Source organism: Hemicordylus capensis, chromosome 1 (assembly GCF_027244095.1).
Source record: "Hemicordylus capensis ecotype Gifberg chromosome 1, rHemCap1.1.pri, whole genome shotgun sequence".
NCBI lineage: Eukaryota > Metazoa > Chordata > Lepidosauria > Squamata > Cordylidae > Hemicordylus > Hemicordylus capensis.
This window is the reverse complement of record NC_069657.1, coordinates 176,784,357-176,802,247: the sequence shown is the minus strand read 5'-3', so window position 1 is coordinate 176,802,247 and position 17,891 is coordinate 176,784,357. Positions and strand designations below refer to the sequence as shown.

The 17,891-nt window shown below is 40.8% G+C and overlaps 1 protein-coding gene across 8 annotated transcripts in view; it reads left to right on the top strand.

The window, feature by feature from the left end:
- The window catches only part of ZEB2 (zinc finger E-box binding homeobox 2), a 194,346-nt gene that overhangs the window by 174,898 nt on the left and 1,557 nt on the right, over positions 1-17,891 (top strand). For 4 of the 8 annotated variants that reach the window (XM_053255901.1, XM_053255919.1, XM_053255908.1 and 1 more), the window contains 2 exons: positions 2,006-2,186; positions 17,395-17,891. The exon at positions 17,395-17,891 is cut by the window's right edge and continues 1,557 nt beyond it. In XM_053255901.1, coding sequence (XP_053111876.1) covers positions 2,006-2,186; positions 17,395-17,891 — 678 coding nt within the window. Of the gene's footprint in view, positions 1-2,005; positions 2,187-2,391; positions 2,533-9,175; positions 9,387-17,394 lie in introns of those variants that run through there. The other 4 variants (XR_008308572.1, XR_008308569.1, XR_008308573.1 and 1 more) reach the window with 4 other exon arrangements.

Genomic DNA, 17,891 nt, shown 5'->3' with positions numbered 1-17,891 from the left:
AACCCAGAATAATCTAGAAATACACAGCTAACAGATCTCACCTTTTAGAGCAGTTCTGGATGTGGGAGGAAGAAGTATGTGGGATGGTAGTGGGAGGAAGAAAGTCTGCGATTTCCTTGCATCCCTGCATCATCCAACCCACCCCCCCACCAAAAAAAACACTCCCATCCGTTCCAATCACCTGAAAATGCTCCAGAGAACATAAATCCTTGACCATGCTTGTGTATCTCTGCGAAGTGTTCCTGTAAAAGATGTGAAACATGAACAGTTCCTGTAAAAGATGTGAAACATGAACTTGCTCTTCATATTCCTCTATCATTGTTCGGTCCAAAGTTGGTTTAGTTTTAGAATTACAAGTATGTTTGTGCAAGGCAACAATCCAGGGATTCACAGTTGGCACCAAAATATTTGGGGGAAATGGAAATGTCACAAATCTGACATACTGGCTGACATACTGAGGAAAATTACACAAAGTAGTCCCAATGAAATTAAAAGGACAAGTTAGGCAATGGGGCTGCTTTGAGTAATTTCCCTCTGCATGTCAGCCAGTGACTGGCATTCTGCACACGGGTGCTGCTGCATCTTCTGAATAATAGTAGTGAAAGCACAACTTGTGCAAATGCTGAAATTGTTCAAAGGGACTTGGCACAATTGCACAGCCATTGGAAATAAATGTACATGGAGCATTGCATGGCATGTCCATCTATATCAGATCTGCACAACTTTGGCCCTCCAGCTGTTTTTGGACTACAACTCCCATGATTCCCAGCCAGAGTGGCCAGTAGTCAGGAATTATGGGAGTTGTAGTCCAGCATCTGCAGGTAGGCCAAAGTTGTGCAGCCCTGATCTATATGGTTAAGTGTTCCGTCAAAGGACATCTGTGGTCCTGTGGGAAATTGTTATACCATATTGTATTCTGTTCATACTAGGATTTTTCACAGGGTTGATTATATCATGAAGGATTATATATGTGGAACTGACTGTGGAACTGTTTGATTTGTCAGTGGTCAAGTACCCTGATTTGGCAACGTTTTAAGTGGTTGTTTGGTCTTCCACTGCACAGTTATAACATGTCATAAAGTCCGACAATAAGATCCAAATTTACCCTGGCTCCTGACCTCATGGCAGCTAGAGGAGCAACTATCAGTACTACTACATTATAAGTCCAATTTGCTATGTTAGAATGTCTACTATTCCAGGATTAGTAATATTGATCTACATGATCATCTAAGAAGTAGCCCCTATGATCTAAGTAGATCAGCTATGCAATCAGATCTCTCCAGGATCTGTCCTTCATATTAAGCTTAGGGTATCATTTGAGACTTAATCTACTTTTTGGTGACACGGGCTACTACTGCAAATACCTCTCCTATGCTGAGATGTGGCATCTTCCAGCCCTCATAATACTTAGGATCACTTTTCCCTGTGTTGTGATGTCATAATCCCCCCCCCCTTCCAGCAGCAGCCAATGAGTTAGAGAGAGGGGGGTATGCACTCAATATTATGACATCACAACACAGGGGAAAGTAATCTCAATGTCATGAGGGAGTTGGGAAGAACTCAAACATGATGTGTTTTTGGTGGCAGCCCTGTGTCTCATTTAACATGCAGTTTCAGTCTCAAGTTACATCTTAGACATAACATGCTGGTTTCAGTAGGAATGTTTTCTTCTGGCCTCATTTACTATAGAACAAATGTATTTTAACATCATTAAAGTGATAGGATCTGGTGGTCCAATTAAAAAGCAAAAGAAGCCTGTCAGCCGATGAGACTGTTTGCTGTCATTTAGACTGTATACCAGGTTGTAGGGTGCGTTACCTGGTTGCATTAAATTGAATAGAGAGACACAAGTTTTGGGTGGTATGGAAATATTTTAAATACAACAACAGCAACAACAACAACAATAAATAATATAATGACAAATGTACTGTAAGAATAAAGGCTTTTGTATATCACAAAACAAGGAAGAAATGTGTTTTACATAAACCATTTGGTTGCATCTCAGGGAGAATTGCTTGATGGAACACCGGATTACATGTCAGGTCTTGATGACATGACAGACTCCGACTCCTGCCTGTCCCGAAAGAAGATCAAGAAGACAGAAAGTGGCATGTACGCATGTGACTTATGTGACAAGACATTCCAGAAAAGCAGTTCCCTTCTGCGACACAAATATGAGCACACAGGTACGATTGCTGACAATGTGTAGAGACAAGCTTTGTTGTATGTGGTACATTTCATAATATTTAATGAGTACACTTGTGCAGCATAAGATGCAGCATATGCTAAGGCATTCAACAAGGAAGAAATAATGTGCTTTGCTAAGCTCAGTATGCCCCCTCCCCCTTTACATGTTAACATTGGTTGTACTTTTTGTTTGTGTTTGAATAGCTTATAGCTCTCCAAAATAAAATAAAGATAATGAACAACTACAAAACCAATCCATTGTCTTGGCCTCAGGGAGAAGTTTGAAAAAGATTGGTAGCTTTGTGGAAAGTGATATTTGGGAGGACTAAGACTTTGGGATCCCTGGTGAGCATAATAATCTTGTTTCTCAATCACAATCTAGTCCAGTTTTGCAAGCATACAGAACAGTTAGTAGTCCTCTAACATACTAGGACAATTGGTCTACAAATGCCTATGTAAATTATAATGGCTTAAAAGGGAAAGGGGGGGAAACAATTCTCTTGCAGTTATGGAAATATCTTTGTTTAGCAGAAAAGAGGGAATTCATGCTAGCCACATGATTGGGCAAGTGTCTATATATGTGACCCAATCTTAAAGAATCAAAGTCAATGGAGCTTTGACATTTCCTTATAAATAAGAAAATGTCCACAAAGGTGCTAGGCTAATTAAACAAAGGTGAATTGAACTTGTATCATTCTTGGAGCATGAGATTTCTACATTTCCCACTGACTTGATATAGACAATGACCTAGAATTGTCATTCTGAAAACTCATAGAAGTATCTAGTTTCTACCATATCTTTGACAGGTTAACCCATATGAGCCATAAAATAGTGAGATGGGCTAGGCTGCTCATGTGAAGCATGAGATGGGCTAGGATGAGATGGGCTAGGCTGCTCATGTGAAGCTGCTCATGTGAAGCATCTGCATGGATCCTGGCACTCCTGCCCAGCCTAACCCTACTCCTAAGCCCAGCTCTTAGCTGAGGTTAAGGGAACAAGCGCTTCTTTAACCTGGCTGCCAGGCTTGTGTGTCTCCTCGGCTCCATGGAGCCGAGGAGACACAGACATGGGTGCCTAGAGCACCCGTCTGATGGGAGAATCCCCAAGGCACCGCACTCATAGCGTGGTGCCTTGTGAGATATGCAGAGGCTGGGAAAATGAGTCCCAGCCTTTGTTGCTCCACACTGCTGGGAGCAGCATGGATAGTTGTCCACACTGCTCCCAGCAGCACAGGTCGTGTGGTCACATGACTTGCATGCCAAAAGGATCAGGAGCGATCATCTGAGGGAAGGTCAGTTTAACCTTGTCTTACCCCTCACCTGCCCATGCCATTGTGTGAAAAGCCCCAGTGTGTCACAAATGTGGCAGCTTGCCTCCTTCACTTAAGGCCTTTCCTTATGACATGGCCAATATAAGGAGGATTCCCTGAAATTGCCTCTGCATGGCAGCTGCTTAGTTTGTAGTCACAAAAATCAAAATCCTATAAAGAAAAATATATACATAAATAATAAAATCATGTTGCTGCATAGTGAAGCTGCTGTCTGGAACCAGATCTGAGTGGCCTCTCTACATGATGGTTGTGAACCGTCATGGGATTATGATCTATCATGTGATGATGAAGAACTAGCCCTTAAAGGCTAGCTATGGGACAAGATTTCCCTCTCATTGTGAAAAGTGAAGGGGTTTTTAAGCGCTTAGGTGGGATCATGGAAATTAGTAGAATACCAGCTTTAAAATAAGTTACTGTAATATCACTGGTTTCTAAGTTTGCAGAAATCACATTTATCTGGTTAAGATGAGAAATTAAAAGCCCAGCTTTGTTTTTTAAACTAAGGTTTAAAAGAGGTCCAAGGCTCAAAAAACACCAATGAACACATTATATAGGTAAAAAAAAATAAAATGTGATCATTAGCACACAGTCAAAAATCATCAGAAGTGGAGTCTCCTCTTGGGAAAAGCAGGTTTCCTCCAGCTTCTCTTCTACACATGTCATTTAATACATATGCTATATCTTTAAGCTTTTTGGATTATTTTCGTTCTCTCCCAGCAAAGCAAACATATTCACCATCCAGTCTTGCATACACATCCACAGGTACAAAAACAAAACACTGAAATAGTTCTTCACACTAACTTATTCTGCTGTTTGGGATCAAACTGGGAATGATAATTAGCCTCTGAATTTGAGAAGTGATCTGAAGAAGACATTTGAGAATATTGAATATATGCAGCTCCCTTATATTGAATCAGGCCATTTGGTCCATCCAGCTCAGTATTGTCTACATTGATTTGCCATGACTTTCATAAGTTGCAAACTGAGGTCTTTCCCTAGCCTTACCTTGAGATGCCAGGCATTGAACCTGAGACTTTTTTCATGCAAAGCATGTGTTCTGCCATATATATTTTGAAATTGCTTTAAAAGGTGGTAGGTGCTTCTAGAATATCAATCCTAATCTTTTCTGAATCATTTATCAAAGTAGGGTGAACTTTTGCCTGAGGCCACAATTTACCAAATACTGCTTTTTGATTTCATTGTGACTTTGAAGGTGGTGGTGGTGGTGGTGGTGGTAGTAGTAGTAGTAATAAACTTTGTTAGCTGCCCCATAACAAATTGTTCTCTGGGCGGCTCATAACACAGCATTAAAACTTGAAATAAAAACACATAACATATTAAATTATAACAGACCAAAAGAAAAGAAAATACAAAATACAATACAAAGCAATTTAAAAACTCTTTTAAAATCATTTAAAAATCAAATTTGAAAATCAAAATTTAAAAGCCCTGAGTGAACAAAAAAGTTTTCACCTGGTGTCTAAAAGAACAAAGTGATGAAGCCAGGCGAACTTCACTGGGGCAGCTATTCCATAAGTGGGGTGCAACCACCAAAAAGGCCCTCTCCCTAGTAGCCACCTGTCTCATCTTGTTTGGCAGGGGCACTCAGAGGGCCTTCCAAAGAAGATCTTAAGGTCTGGGTTGAGACATATTGGGCAAGGCGCTCTCCCAGGTACCCCGGTCCTAAGCCATGTAGAGCTTTAAAGGTTAAAACCAGCACTTTGAATTGGACCTGGAAATGGACTGGGAGCCAGTGCAGCTGTTTAAGCACTGGTGTAATATGTGCAAAACGTCCAGTCCCAGTTAATAATCTTGCAGCCCTATTTTGTACCCGCTGCAGTTTACGAACCATTTTCAAAGGCAGCCCCATGTACAATTCACATATAGCTTATACCTCATCTATAAATCTCCTTCCTTCATTGTTTCCTTGACTCTCAACTTAGGGACAGTTAATCTCATGGAAATGGCAGTAGTTCTGGGGGGGGGTCAGCTAATATGCACACTCCTACCTGCAGTAGTAGAAAGGGTGCCTGAGAGTGGCTGATTAGCAGCCCAACGTAGGCATGTAGTAGATTGTGGGGAGGCATGTGATAGTGGGCAAACATGAGCCAAAGATCTACAAGCAACCATCTTTCCTTTGGCTTTATCAGGGTTAAAACTGAGTTTCCTGCAGTAGACATGGAGGCGGGTCTCACGATCCGTGAGACCCGCTTTTTGCAAAGCTGCGGGGAGAACAGGCTAAGCAGACGATTGGGCAGGAAGCCCTGGGCAGCCATATCGGCCGCCCACACGATTGCCGGCTCCATGATGGAGCCAGCGGGGGCTGGTGAGCTCGGGGGCCATGAAGCCCCCGGAAGCTCCAGTATGCCCTGCGCAAGTGCGCAGGGCATACTGGGGAGACCCCCGGAGCCGGGAGGTGGCTTTTTGCCTCCTGGTCGGGGGTCTACTCTACTCCACGATCAGGGAGCCCAGTTTTGCAGGAGCTCGCTCCGCAAACCCGGGCTATACCACCGGGCTCACAGCCGAGCTCGGTGTTTCCCACAATCGGGAAAAATCGGGCTAGGCTTTCCTAGCCCGATTTTCCCCGATCGTGGGAATAGCCCCATGGAGTCCTTTCTCATCATTGGTGAGAAAGGGCTTAAGGGGAGAAAGCCTTAAAAAGCTTATCTCCCCCACAGATGATCCCTGATCTGAGACTGGGTGTGGAGATAGCGCATCCAGAAATGCAGCTGCGTCCTCTGGCAGCACAGAGTGTTGGGGGTCGCGATGCGGCACTCTGGCCCCTAGAATTCCCATAATGCACTGTGTGAGTGTGTGGTGCATTATGGGGATCCCCCTGGCACTGGCCAGGAGGGTGCTGCTGTGTCAGAGCCATGTGCGCTCTTACCCTTCACCCTGACTATGTGACAATCCTCTTTGGTGGGTTTGCCGCAATGCTGACGCTGGGAGCTATGCAGCTCCCGGCAGTTCTTTTGATGTGCCAAGACTGTGCTTGGCTTCCTTAGCCCAGTTTTGGCTGATCGTAAGAAGAGCCTCATGAAGTTAATCCTAACCACTCATTCACACTGTGGAAAACACCATTGTAACATCAGTGTACCAATGTGAAATATGATTGCCACATAAAGGGTGGCTTTTCAGTAATTTTGTACTCATGACTTAAATTCAGTAATCCCTGTGGTGATCTAATTCAATAGCATACATAAATCCACCAAACAGGCATATGAGGATATAACTAAAATGTATTGTATTAAAATGATTTGCTTACTATTAATTGACTTTGGTGTTTAAAGCTTTATGCTTCCATGTAACATTTTAATAAAATAAATTAATTTCTGTGAATTTTAGCAATGAAGGAATAAAAGGTGTTCTTCTATAGTACAGATACAATGAGGTCATTCATACAACCAAAAACTGTGTTCTACCCAGGGTTGTGAGCTGTGTGTGCTCCCAATTTTCAGTTGTGTGGATGCAAGGTAAGAGGAAAACCTGGGAAGCTTTTCCTCCTCCCTTGCTTCCACACGCTCATTTCTACCCAGGTTTTCCTCCAACCTTGCTTCCACACGACCAAAAATTGGGAGCACACAGAGCTCCCCAAACCAGGTAGAACACAGTTTTTGATTGTGTGAATGACCTCAATATGTGCTTTGTTCCCAAGCACCTTAAGCTAAATCCAGCGCAGAAAATAAAAAGAGGTTATAATACTCATGGGATTAGGAAAGAAAATTAAAGCAATGTTTGGGACCAGTTTATTTGGTTCATTGGTGTAAATATGCCTTACGTTGCATTAGTCAGATGGAATTGTTTTGTTTGGTAAGGGAGAAAAAACGCTATGCAAGCTTTACATCCCCGCACCTTTCCTCTCCTGAATGATTTTATTACAGCCATCTGCAAATATTATTATGGTTTACTACACTACTGCCGTAAACCTCTTATCTTTGAGTTGGCCTTCATATATATCGGGATCTGGGCATATGGTTGAATCCTGTAAAATTGGTCGTCCATAAGGTCCACAGATATATTGTTGAAAGGCTGAAAATTTGACAAGCCAAAACGCATGCAATCACCTTGATTTGCAAAAACAAACTGAATTTGCAAACAAATAGTATACACTCTGATTCTGAACAAGCAATGAACAGTTTCCTGTGCAGACAAATATTATACTTCTGTTCTCTTGGCCATTGTCTATTTTATATCTATTACTTCTATGAGCTTCTAGCTCATGATTGAGTACAAAGAGTGATATTTGAAAAGAGAAATGAATCCCATGACAAAACCCCAGAATCTGGTTTTTGATTTTGCATTCCTTCATCTCTGCCACAGATTTCTTCTATGAACTTCAGCAAATGGTTTAATCAGACATCTTTTTGCTATCTTCTTTCACCAGTAAACAAAAAACAGGACATACTTTTGTCCTAACTTCTATAAAAGTAATTAAGCCATTCAATTGGATTAAAGCAATCTGACAGAAATGAGAGTAGTACTAGTGTAGTAGTAGCAGCAGCACTTAGTAGTAAGCAGCAGCAGCAGCACAATGATTATACATTCAGTTCATTACATCAAGAGGGAGTCTTGCAAGCCAGCATGAGTCTGCTCTTGATATTGTTGTACCTCCCTTGCATAGTTACCCTGCTAAAGTTTACTGCAAGAAATAAAGGCCACTTGCCATTTTTCTCTTCTTCTTCTTCTTCTTCTTTGGCCTCTTTTATAAATGTTAAGTGAATTGCAAATTAAACTGATAAAGTTATGGAAAAAGCCAGAGCAATGGAATGGCTGTCTCGTCTATTAATATATATGAGAAATTTCAATCTGTGTTCAGGGCAAGACTCTCTGAACTGCAATTAACCTTTGCTTTCAGTGTCTGAATCATTATCCTTTCCTCATCGTTTTTGGGACAGTTAGTGCTTATCCTTGTCTTTCTAGAGACACAAATAATAGACATAGTTTTAAAAGCCAAAATGTTGATCTTTCTGAAGAGGCAGTTTTCTTACTTCTGAAGAGGTACACTTTTCTTACTCTTTGCAGGTCAGTTTTTCTAGCATGGTCTCTCTTGATACTGCTGCCATATGTATTACTTATGTCTTGGAGACAAGCCTATGGAACTGATACAGTGGCCAAACTGACCAGCCCACCCCCTATGTTTGTATTTGTTGATGTCTTTAAAATTTCCCTGCTGTTTGAAATGGCTTTCCTTAGCCATGTCAGGGTAGCCATGGCTTACTTATGTTTAAACAATGCTAACTTTGAACGGTGCCCTCTTGCCACTCCATTGACACAAGCCCTGCTTCTTGTGTTCGACGCAACTCTAACCATATTGTTGTTGTTTTCCATTGTTATGACTCTCATAACTTGAGTTTGGAATTTACCGAGTATATCCTGTAGAACAGGGAATATAAGGCCTCTAGGCTGTACCCAGGGCTCCAAAGCTATTCCTCCATAACAGTCCTCGATAACTAGTCACATTACATAGCATGAACATCTATGAGCCAGGAGAACTCCTTTAAAAGCCAGAGGCAAAAGGAAGGACTTGTGTTGCCTTTTTTTTTAAGAGCATAAAGCAAACTTAAACGGGCTGTTACTGGGTGGGAAAGGGGAGAAGGGTAGGCAAAGGGTTAGGGAAGGAAACAGAAGTGGGCTGCCTTTTATTCTGATTTCTTTCAGGGCCAGAGGTTTTCATTCAAAGACTCATCTTGGCTATTGGCAATCTCCTGAAGGCTATCCCTGAAACAGAGCCCACATGATTTCACAGTGGATAATTGCTGTCTCCTCAGAGGTGCCTGGAGTTAAAACAGACTTGTAACTAAGTCCATAAAAGTTGCTAGCCCATAAATATTTTTATTAGCCCACCAGTCCACACGTACATTTTTGTAGGTATGTACAAATACATTTTCTGTAGGTGTATATTTGCAGCTCACTGATGGCCAAAAGTAAGCAAACTTAATCATCAGCTTACATATATTTTCCCTATTTGTGGGGGGGGGCGGACCCCACTTGCCACAGGCAACCAAAGACATTTTAGGAAGGAAATTAGAAAGTGGTGTGGTTTGTTGGTCTGTGATGATATAGACTTACATTGCTTCCCCCCTCCCTGTGAAAAAGAGCCTGATGGAGGTAGGAGATTTTTTGCATGAGGCTCCAAACGCTTGATATGGTTTTGTTAGGGTTGAACACACTTAGCAAACAGTGTATAGAAATAATTGAGATAGGATGCAAAACACACACACTTTATTTGGTTGGAGTCAGTATGCAACTGGCTTACATACACAGCTGCCTGCTTTTATAGATACTCTGTGTTACTGCAACTTTACATGTGAGTAGTTCTCAAATTTAACACCGAGTACGACTGACACAATCACTACAGTTTGGGAATTTCTTTGTTGAATGTTTAGTTTTTCACAAGTCTTTCTTTCTCATATACACTGCTTTGCAAGCAAAAGAGCGGCCGTTTCTTTGCCTTGGACAAATGACTGGTCTTCACAGTCATGCCTAGAGTCCTGCGACCTTGTTACCTTGCATAATGATACGCTCCCTTTTATTACTTACATGGAATGATGAGGGGCCTCATGGCTGTGCATTCCCTTTAATCCTCCTTTTCTTCCACACTGTATGTTTTATTAAGAACTCTTTTTTAAAAATGTAGCTTTATGCTGATGCAAGCACTGCTTTTATTTCCAGATTGATTCAGTAAACTAAATATTATTCTTGAGCTTTAGTAGCAAATCAGCCTCTTACACTGCTATTCTGAATTCCCAGCTCATGAGTTTTCCTTATTTAGCGTTTGATTCATAAAAAAATTATATGCTGTTTATAGATAATTTTCTGTCACTTGACTCAGATATGAGGATTACTTTTTATACTTAAATAATATACAGTTTATTGGAACAAATTCAAAGCTCATGAAATTTGCACTAGAAATGGGATGCTTTCTTTTTTGTAACAACAGAGCAAGTGTGGTATTTGCAATTATGCCAAATTGCATTTATAACGCACCTTTGACCGCCTCACTATGCTCTGCCCATTAATCCATCTCCACCGGGACTACTTCTAACATCCAAACCACTAAGTAGCTTCAATCAGTTGCCTTTAGAAAATCAAACCACTGCCAAGGATGATTCCTTATGTACCTTCCAAGTCTGGAATTTCTCCCCAAACCTACTTCCTGCTCCCCAAAAGTTCTTACCGTTATAACCCTGAAATTAAAGAAATTTATAGCTTTTCAAAACATACACAGTGTGTCCATGTCTAAGCCAGAGAAGTCCATATTTTGGAGCTTTTGTTATTTTTGCATGTGGCAGTGGAAATTTTAGGCTCTGGGGTATTGTTTTTTAAAAATGATTAGATATAATTATTTCTCACTGCAAATCCTAAGGGAGCCAGGGAGTGGGATAAAAGCACAGTGCAAACACACACACACACAGAGTTTGTGTAAGATGTCTTTAAACATACAATAATAATAACTGATATTATTTACATATCATTCCCATTGGTGCTATGGCCCTTTCCCTAAACTAATACAACAGATGATAAACAGAACAATGAAATAATATTTAATCCACGAAATAACTAGTGGATAAGGAAGGAGAGTGGAAAGATTTGTTAACAGGAAACAATACAGGGTCCACTGAGAAAAACACCTGGATAATTTAAAGCTTTTCCTTACTGTTAAAGCTTTCCCCTACTGTAATGATGTTGCCAAATACTTGTAATGAAGAACTATATATTTTATTATTTCCGTTGTTTTACACATCTTATAAATAAACTTTGTACGCTAATTTAATGCAGATAATTTCAAAGCCATCTTCATCAATGAGACTGAATTGACAGCATATAGGCTGAATTAACTAATATTCAATGACTTAAAAAAATTGCATAAGCTTGACACAATTTAAAGGCTAAGCAGCAAGAAAATTCAAAACTGATCATTTATTTTGCTCTGAGAGCACTTGATGAGCTGAAATATAAATACAAATGAAAATGAATAAATAAATGAAGCTCTTTGTGGTCCAAAGCATAGGTCTATGTTCTGAGAAAAACCAAAACCAAAACCACAGCCTTATGAAAGGCAAAGGCATCAAAAAAGTTTTGAAGACTGATCTCCCTCCCTTCATAGTGAATGGGTTAGATCTAGAGAGATTTTTTTAAAAAAGTGGGGAGGGGCACAAGAAAGAAAGTTAAAGCTTTGCCTGTAGAGTACTGGAGCATTTCAACAATACAGCAAGCTGCCTAGAGAGCTGTTAGAATCTTTATCACTTTATCTAGTTCAAGGGAAGGTTGGACAACCATTTTTGAAGAGTGCTTCATAAGGCATCATGCCTTGGTTCCAAGAGCATGAATTACCCTAGGTGACCAGTGACACCCCTTCCAAATCCATCATTCTACAATCACATAATTGACCTGGAAATTCCTAATCAAACTCCTGGAAACCGTTTTAGGAAGCAAAGAACATCCATAATTCCTAAAACACTCTACATCTTCTCATCTGATTTCCCCTCTGTTATGAACAGATATGTCACTGAAGCAATTTTTCTTGTCTGTCTCTTCAAATCCTGTTCTTTAGCATCTAGTCATTCTCATTTACCATCATATGCTTTCCAAAAAAAGAGAGAGAGAGAGAGAGGAGGGTGTTCCTATGTTTTCTAACATTATTTTCTGTCAGAATTTTAAATATCCTGTTCTTTCTCTCTTCCCCCTTCATCTTAAGGGTCTACCTAAGGTCAGCTTTTCCTGCTGTGTAGAAGGGTAAAAGTCATTCTCCATATCACATGCCCAAAGAGTCTCACAATCATAGTTGCTGTTTGAACAAACTGAGATAATCATGCAGGATGCTTCTCAGATTTTGAAGTATAGTAGACAGAGAATTATTTGTTTCACATGGCATCACTGATTTTGTGACATTAGCATAATGTATTTCATTAGGACCAACTGAAATGCTACAAAGAAGCAAGCAAGTTTTGAAGATAGATATTAAGGAGAAAAATGGGAGAGCAACCAGCCTAGCTACCTGTAATTTTGATCTGATTGTGTGAGTTGGTGTTTGGACCATAATCCTAATTTCATTAGCAAGCACAAGCTCCTCACCAAAATGTTGAATAGAAATAACTCATAGGAATTTGTCCACTTTCCACTTGAAAATTCACCACACAACAAAGAATTATATTCTAGTTACCCATTTAATATTTTTTATTTACAGAGGCTTATCATCAGATTAGCACTGCGCTGGTGCAGCTGTGCCTGACATCCACATTAATGCTACACCATTGCATGAGGGAGAGGAGTAATTTTGACAATCTCTCCTTCCCTCTGAAGCCCATTGTGCCTCCCAAAAATATGTCTCTGAGGGCTGCATTACCCTTAGGGATATAATTTCAGGAGATGTAGTGGGCTTCAGGGGAAAAAAATGAAATTGTCAAAATTTACCTCCTCCTTTGTCCAGTGGTCCATTAATATAGTCCATTAATATTTGTCCATTAATATAGATGTTAGGCACAGCTGCACTAGCACCCTGCTACCCTGAATGTAAGCTAGTATTTGTTATTTTGCAGAATAGTGACTAAGTGCACTAATGAACTAGTGCAATGTAGTGGTTAAAAGCGTTCATTGTAAACCAAGAAGTTCTCATTTTACATCACACTTCAGCCACAAGCAAAATAGATGGTCTTAGGCAACTATTATCTGAGTCTTGTCCCACATCGCAATATGGGGATAATTAATACTTAACTACCTTTCCCCGCTGGTATGTTTCCCAGACTATGGGAAACACCTATATCGGGCAGCAGCAATATAGGAAGATGCTGAAAGGCATCATGTCATACTGCACGGGAGATGGTAATGTAAACTCCTCCTGTATTCTCCCAAAGACAACCACAGGGCTCTGTGGTCGCCAGGACTTGACACCGACTCGACGGCATGCTTTGCCTTTACTTTACAGTGCTTTGGTAGGGATTTTTTAAAAAGCTGACATGAACAGCTTTTTCATACTGTTCATGTGCATGAACAGTACATGAACAGCTTTGAACACTTGAGATATGCTAGATAAATGATGTTATTAGAATACTGGAGAATTAGTTCATTCCAGTTCTAGCTCTCTTTGTGTAGGCTTCCTCATTCCCCATTTAGAATCCCTCTTACACACAAGTATGTCCCTGGCCACTGAACAATGCTGTTAATAATGTAGGATTGATCATTGCTGTGGGTGTTTGTATACTTTCACTATGCAAGCAGGACCACATTGTTCAATTACTGCTCAACTTATACCACTGGAGTGGCCAAAACAATGGTTCTGGAATGGACCTTCATGAGTCTTGCCCGCAGTTCAAGTGTGCCTTTCAGGGTAACTGAGAAAACTCGGCCTTGCAGATCAAGAGACAGACTACTTACATTTCTCTCCTTCTGACCTCCCTTCTCTGAGCTCCACACCATGATGTAATGCCTATTCTCATGTCCCTCTCACCCTGCCACGGCTGTGGGAAGGAGCCAGTGCCTGTGCTCACTTGCAGCTGTGCCAGCCCTGTGGCAAGGCAGGCATGTGAAACTGCCAGCCTGCACTGGATTTAGCCCAGATTTGGGTTTTGGCATGCCACCACTAAGCCATGTTTAGGGCGGCTTATGCTGGCATGCCAAAGCCAAATTCTGCACATTCCAGTTGTGTGCCAATGGATGTCATTACTGCCTTGCCATGGGCTGACACTGCTGAAAGCAGCATAGGCTGGTTTTCTTCCACAGCTGCCACAGACTGAAGGAAGACATGAAGGAGCAAAAATCACGATTGTGTCTGCCCGCCTCATTCTCTCAGAGCACCTAATGTCCACATTGAACATGATATCGGTATAGGCATGAGTAGATCCCAGTATGTGTGGGCACAAATCATAAGGCACAATGGCCTCCTCATTCCATGTTTAGACTCTGTCTTACACTGAACAATGCTGTTAAGAATGTATAATGGATCACTGCTGTGTGCTGTATACTGCAGAATTGCAATTTGTGCCTGCATGCATTGGAGCCTATGCATATAAGCCTATCTGTGTACTATTGCCTAAAGAACTGGAAATGTTAGGATATTAAACAAAACAAAAAAGCAGGAAATTTCTCGGCTTGAAGAATGCTCCTTCAGGACAGTCACAGAGGTGATAGGGTTCATGTGGGATAGCTGATAGAAAGAAACTGCTTCCATCCATAGCTGAGGGACTACTCAGAATCGACATTGCACTTAAATGTAGGCATTCTATAAAATTAATATGGGTCTAATAGTATCTTTCAATGCATTGTTGTTGTTTTTCTTTTGATAATCTTACCATTGCCTAATAGAGTCCATTTAGGAATTCCTGTTCACATGCAACATGCTTTGTATGTGTACCTGGTAGCATATTGCATTACTGAATTTTGTCCAGTTCCATCATACTGACAAGCATTTTTTGTCAGCTCTATTTTGGAATGAAGCTTTTAAGTATGGCAGTTATGGAAGGTGTCAAAGGCATTCCAGGGCTATTTGTGGCTCAAATCAACCAGATGTGTTTAGGCTTGGTGCTGGTGTCAAGTTTCAGACTTTGGATTTGAAACGGCATGAAATACCAGAGGAAATACAGTATCCTCCTGCAGCTGAAGAGAACTTCAGCATTCAGTCACTGGCTGACAACTCACAGAAAACTTCCCCCAAAATTTCTGCCTAGGAGTGCTTCTGCTCATCTAGCATATTTCAGTAGTTGCTGATGGGGAACCAAATCTTTCTCTTGCTAAAGTTCATGGGATTTCCACACACCCCACCCCCGAGTAAGGGCTTCAACACTGAATTCTTAGAATCACTGCCCAAAGAGAGAGGATCCATCTCCAAAGACCTTTTTGTACAATTTCCAACATGTTTTGTATGCTGGAATCTCATATGATTAGAAGGCATTTCAAGGACCAGCTCATCTAGTATCTGCCAGAATTTACCACAGTGAAACCAGCTTATAATGGCTTTGTGCTTATTATTGTACCTCAGAAACCTCCACAGTTCAGAAGCAAGTATCAGAACCCTAAGAGCTGCCCACATGATTCTTCTCCTTGATCAGTAGTCAGAGGTGTGTGTGTGTGTGTGTGTGTGAGAGAGAGAGAGAGAGAGAGAGAGAGAACATGTACAGTGGGTCTTTAAAACAAAAATCCTGCCAATTAATGGTTCAGAAAAGCTGGATTCAGCCCCCCTCATCTGCAGCTGATCATCAGGCTTTCAGCATTTCCCCCTTTAAGTTCTATACATGGAGAAGTCATGGCTGCTCTGTGCATGCTCTGTTGGATCAGAACCAGTGAAGTGACAAAGATAAAAAGCATGGTTTCCAGCTAACATTAAGAACCAGCATTGTCCACAAAAATGTTCAAATAACATTAGCTTTCCCCCAGCCTCATCCGATAATATTGACTGTAAAATATTGATTCAGAAAGGAACAAGAATGACTCACAATAATATTAAATGAATTTGAGTTTAGTTGTCCTATGATTTGGGACTCACAAGAGCTTTCAAGAGTGTATCTGACGCTTAACATTTAGAAGCTCCTGAAAATTGATGTTATACATTCATATGAGGCATAGAGAACCCCTAAAATCACGAGCTGCTTGATGAAACAGACAAAGGTGAATGATTAAGCAACCATTTCCTTGTTTATAGTTAGATGCCCTTAATTATTTCAATATATAGAAAAGAAATGCAGAACGTATGTGAGAGAAAGTATGTAGAATGGTTTATAAATAGGATATTCATCAAATTGTATTACTAGTATCAGCTGCTCTCTGACACTGCCAGTTTTCCACTGATGCTTTGGTTACTTTTTCTTTATTTTTCTCAGGACATAAGCAAACAAATACATCTTCAGTCAGAATATGTCAAAAATTTCAAGCTATGAAAACAAATAAAAGACGCTCTTGTATATTTAGTGGCTTTTCTTACAATCAGTTTTTTACACTATAAATGCTCAATTGTTACTTCGTTTCTGCATGAAATCTAGAAATCTTCCCCAAGAAAGCATATCTCTTGTAAGAAAATTTTATTTCCCCCCATATTCCATACACATTTCCCCCACTGAGCTAGAACAACTTTTGTAATAGCTGTACAGTTAGACTGTGAGAGTTTGACTATTGGCTGATATCATTGGTGGTGAGGAACAAATGCTCCTCTTCCCAGAATCCCGTGCCATTATAACATCTTATAGATTTTATTTCATACACACACACACTTACTTATTCAAAGCTGAATGTTTTCCTGCTGTACCAAAACATGTCGGAACCCTCATGAAGCCCTTAGAAACCTAATCAAAAATGCCAAGTGCTAGCAAGTTTCCTTAACCACCACAGCAGTGGCCTGCCATTTGGGGAATGTTCTTTTCCTTTCCTATGTAGTTCTGTAGGCATTGTCCATTCTTCTCTCAAGCACAGAAGTACATATCTCCTGTATTTAAAAGAGGAGCAGAAAAGTTATTTTTCCTATAGCAAGGCAACATTCCTGGTATCACCCTGTTCATTATTGGGAAAAGAATACTGTGCCACTGGCATGGCTTGACACGAAAGCTAGTCAGGTCGGTAGTCATGTGGCCACCTTCCAAATCCCAAGGAATATCCCAGGTCTTTCCCCAAATTTTCCTTTTCCTTTTTTAAAGGTTGCTCAGCCTTTTACTTGTGGAGATACTAAGGGAAAGATGCTTGCAGCATGCTATTCCGTTGTCCACCAAAATAATTCTGGCTATAGGCCTGGTTCTAGCTTTGTGCTATGAATAAAGTGCTCTCTTTTTAATTCCTGTTGTCTTGAAAGATTCTGAAGCACAAAGAGGTATAAAATGCTGAAACTGAAGGTTGTGCTGTGTTTTGGAATGAAAACATTCCTTTCAATGATCTCTTTGCAATGTGCTTTCTTGTAGGAAAAAGACCACATCAGTGTCAGATTTGCAAGAAAGCATTTAAACACAAGCATCATCTTATTGAGCACTCACGACTGCACTCAGGCGAGAAGCCATACCAGTGTGATAAATGTGGCAAACGCTTCTCACACTCTGGGTCTTACTCGCAACACATGAACCACAGGTATTCCTACTGTAAACGGGAGGCGGAGGAGAGAGAAGCAGCCGAAAGGGAAGCACGAGAAAAGGGTCACTTGGAAACCACAGAGCTACTGATGAACCGGGCCTACTTGCAGAGCATTACTCCTCACGGCTATTCTGACTCAGAGGAGCGGGAGAGTATGCCAAGAGACGGGGAGAGTGAGAAGGAGCATGAGAAGGAAGGAGAAGATGGGTTTGGGAAGCTAGGAAGACAGGATGGAGATGAGGAATTTGAAGAGGAAGAGGAGGAAGAGAGTGAAAATAAAAGTATGGATACAGATCCAGACACGATAAGAGACGAAGAGGAGACTGGTGAT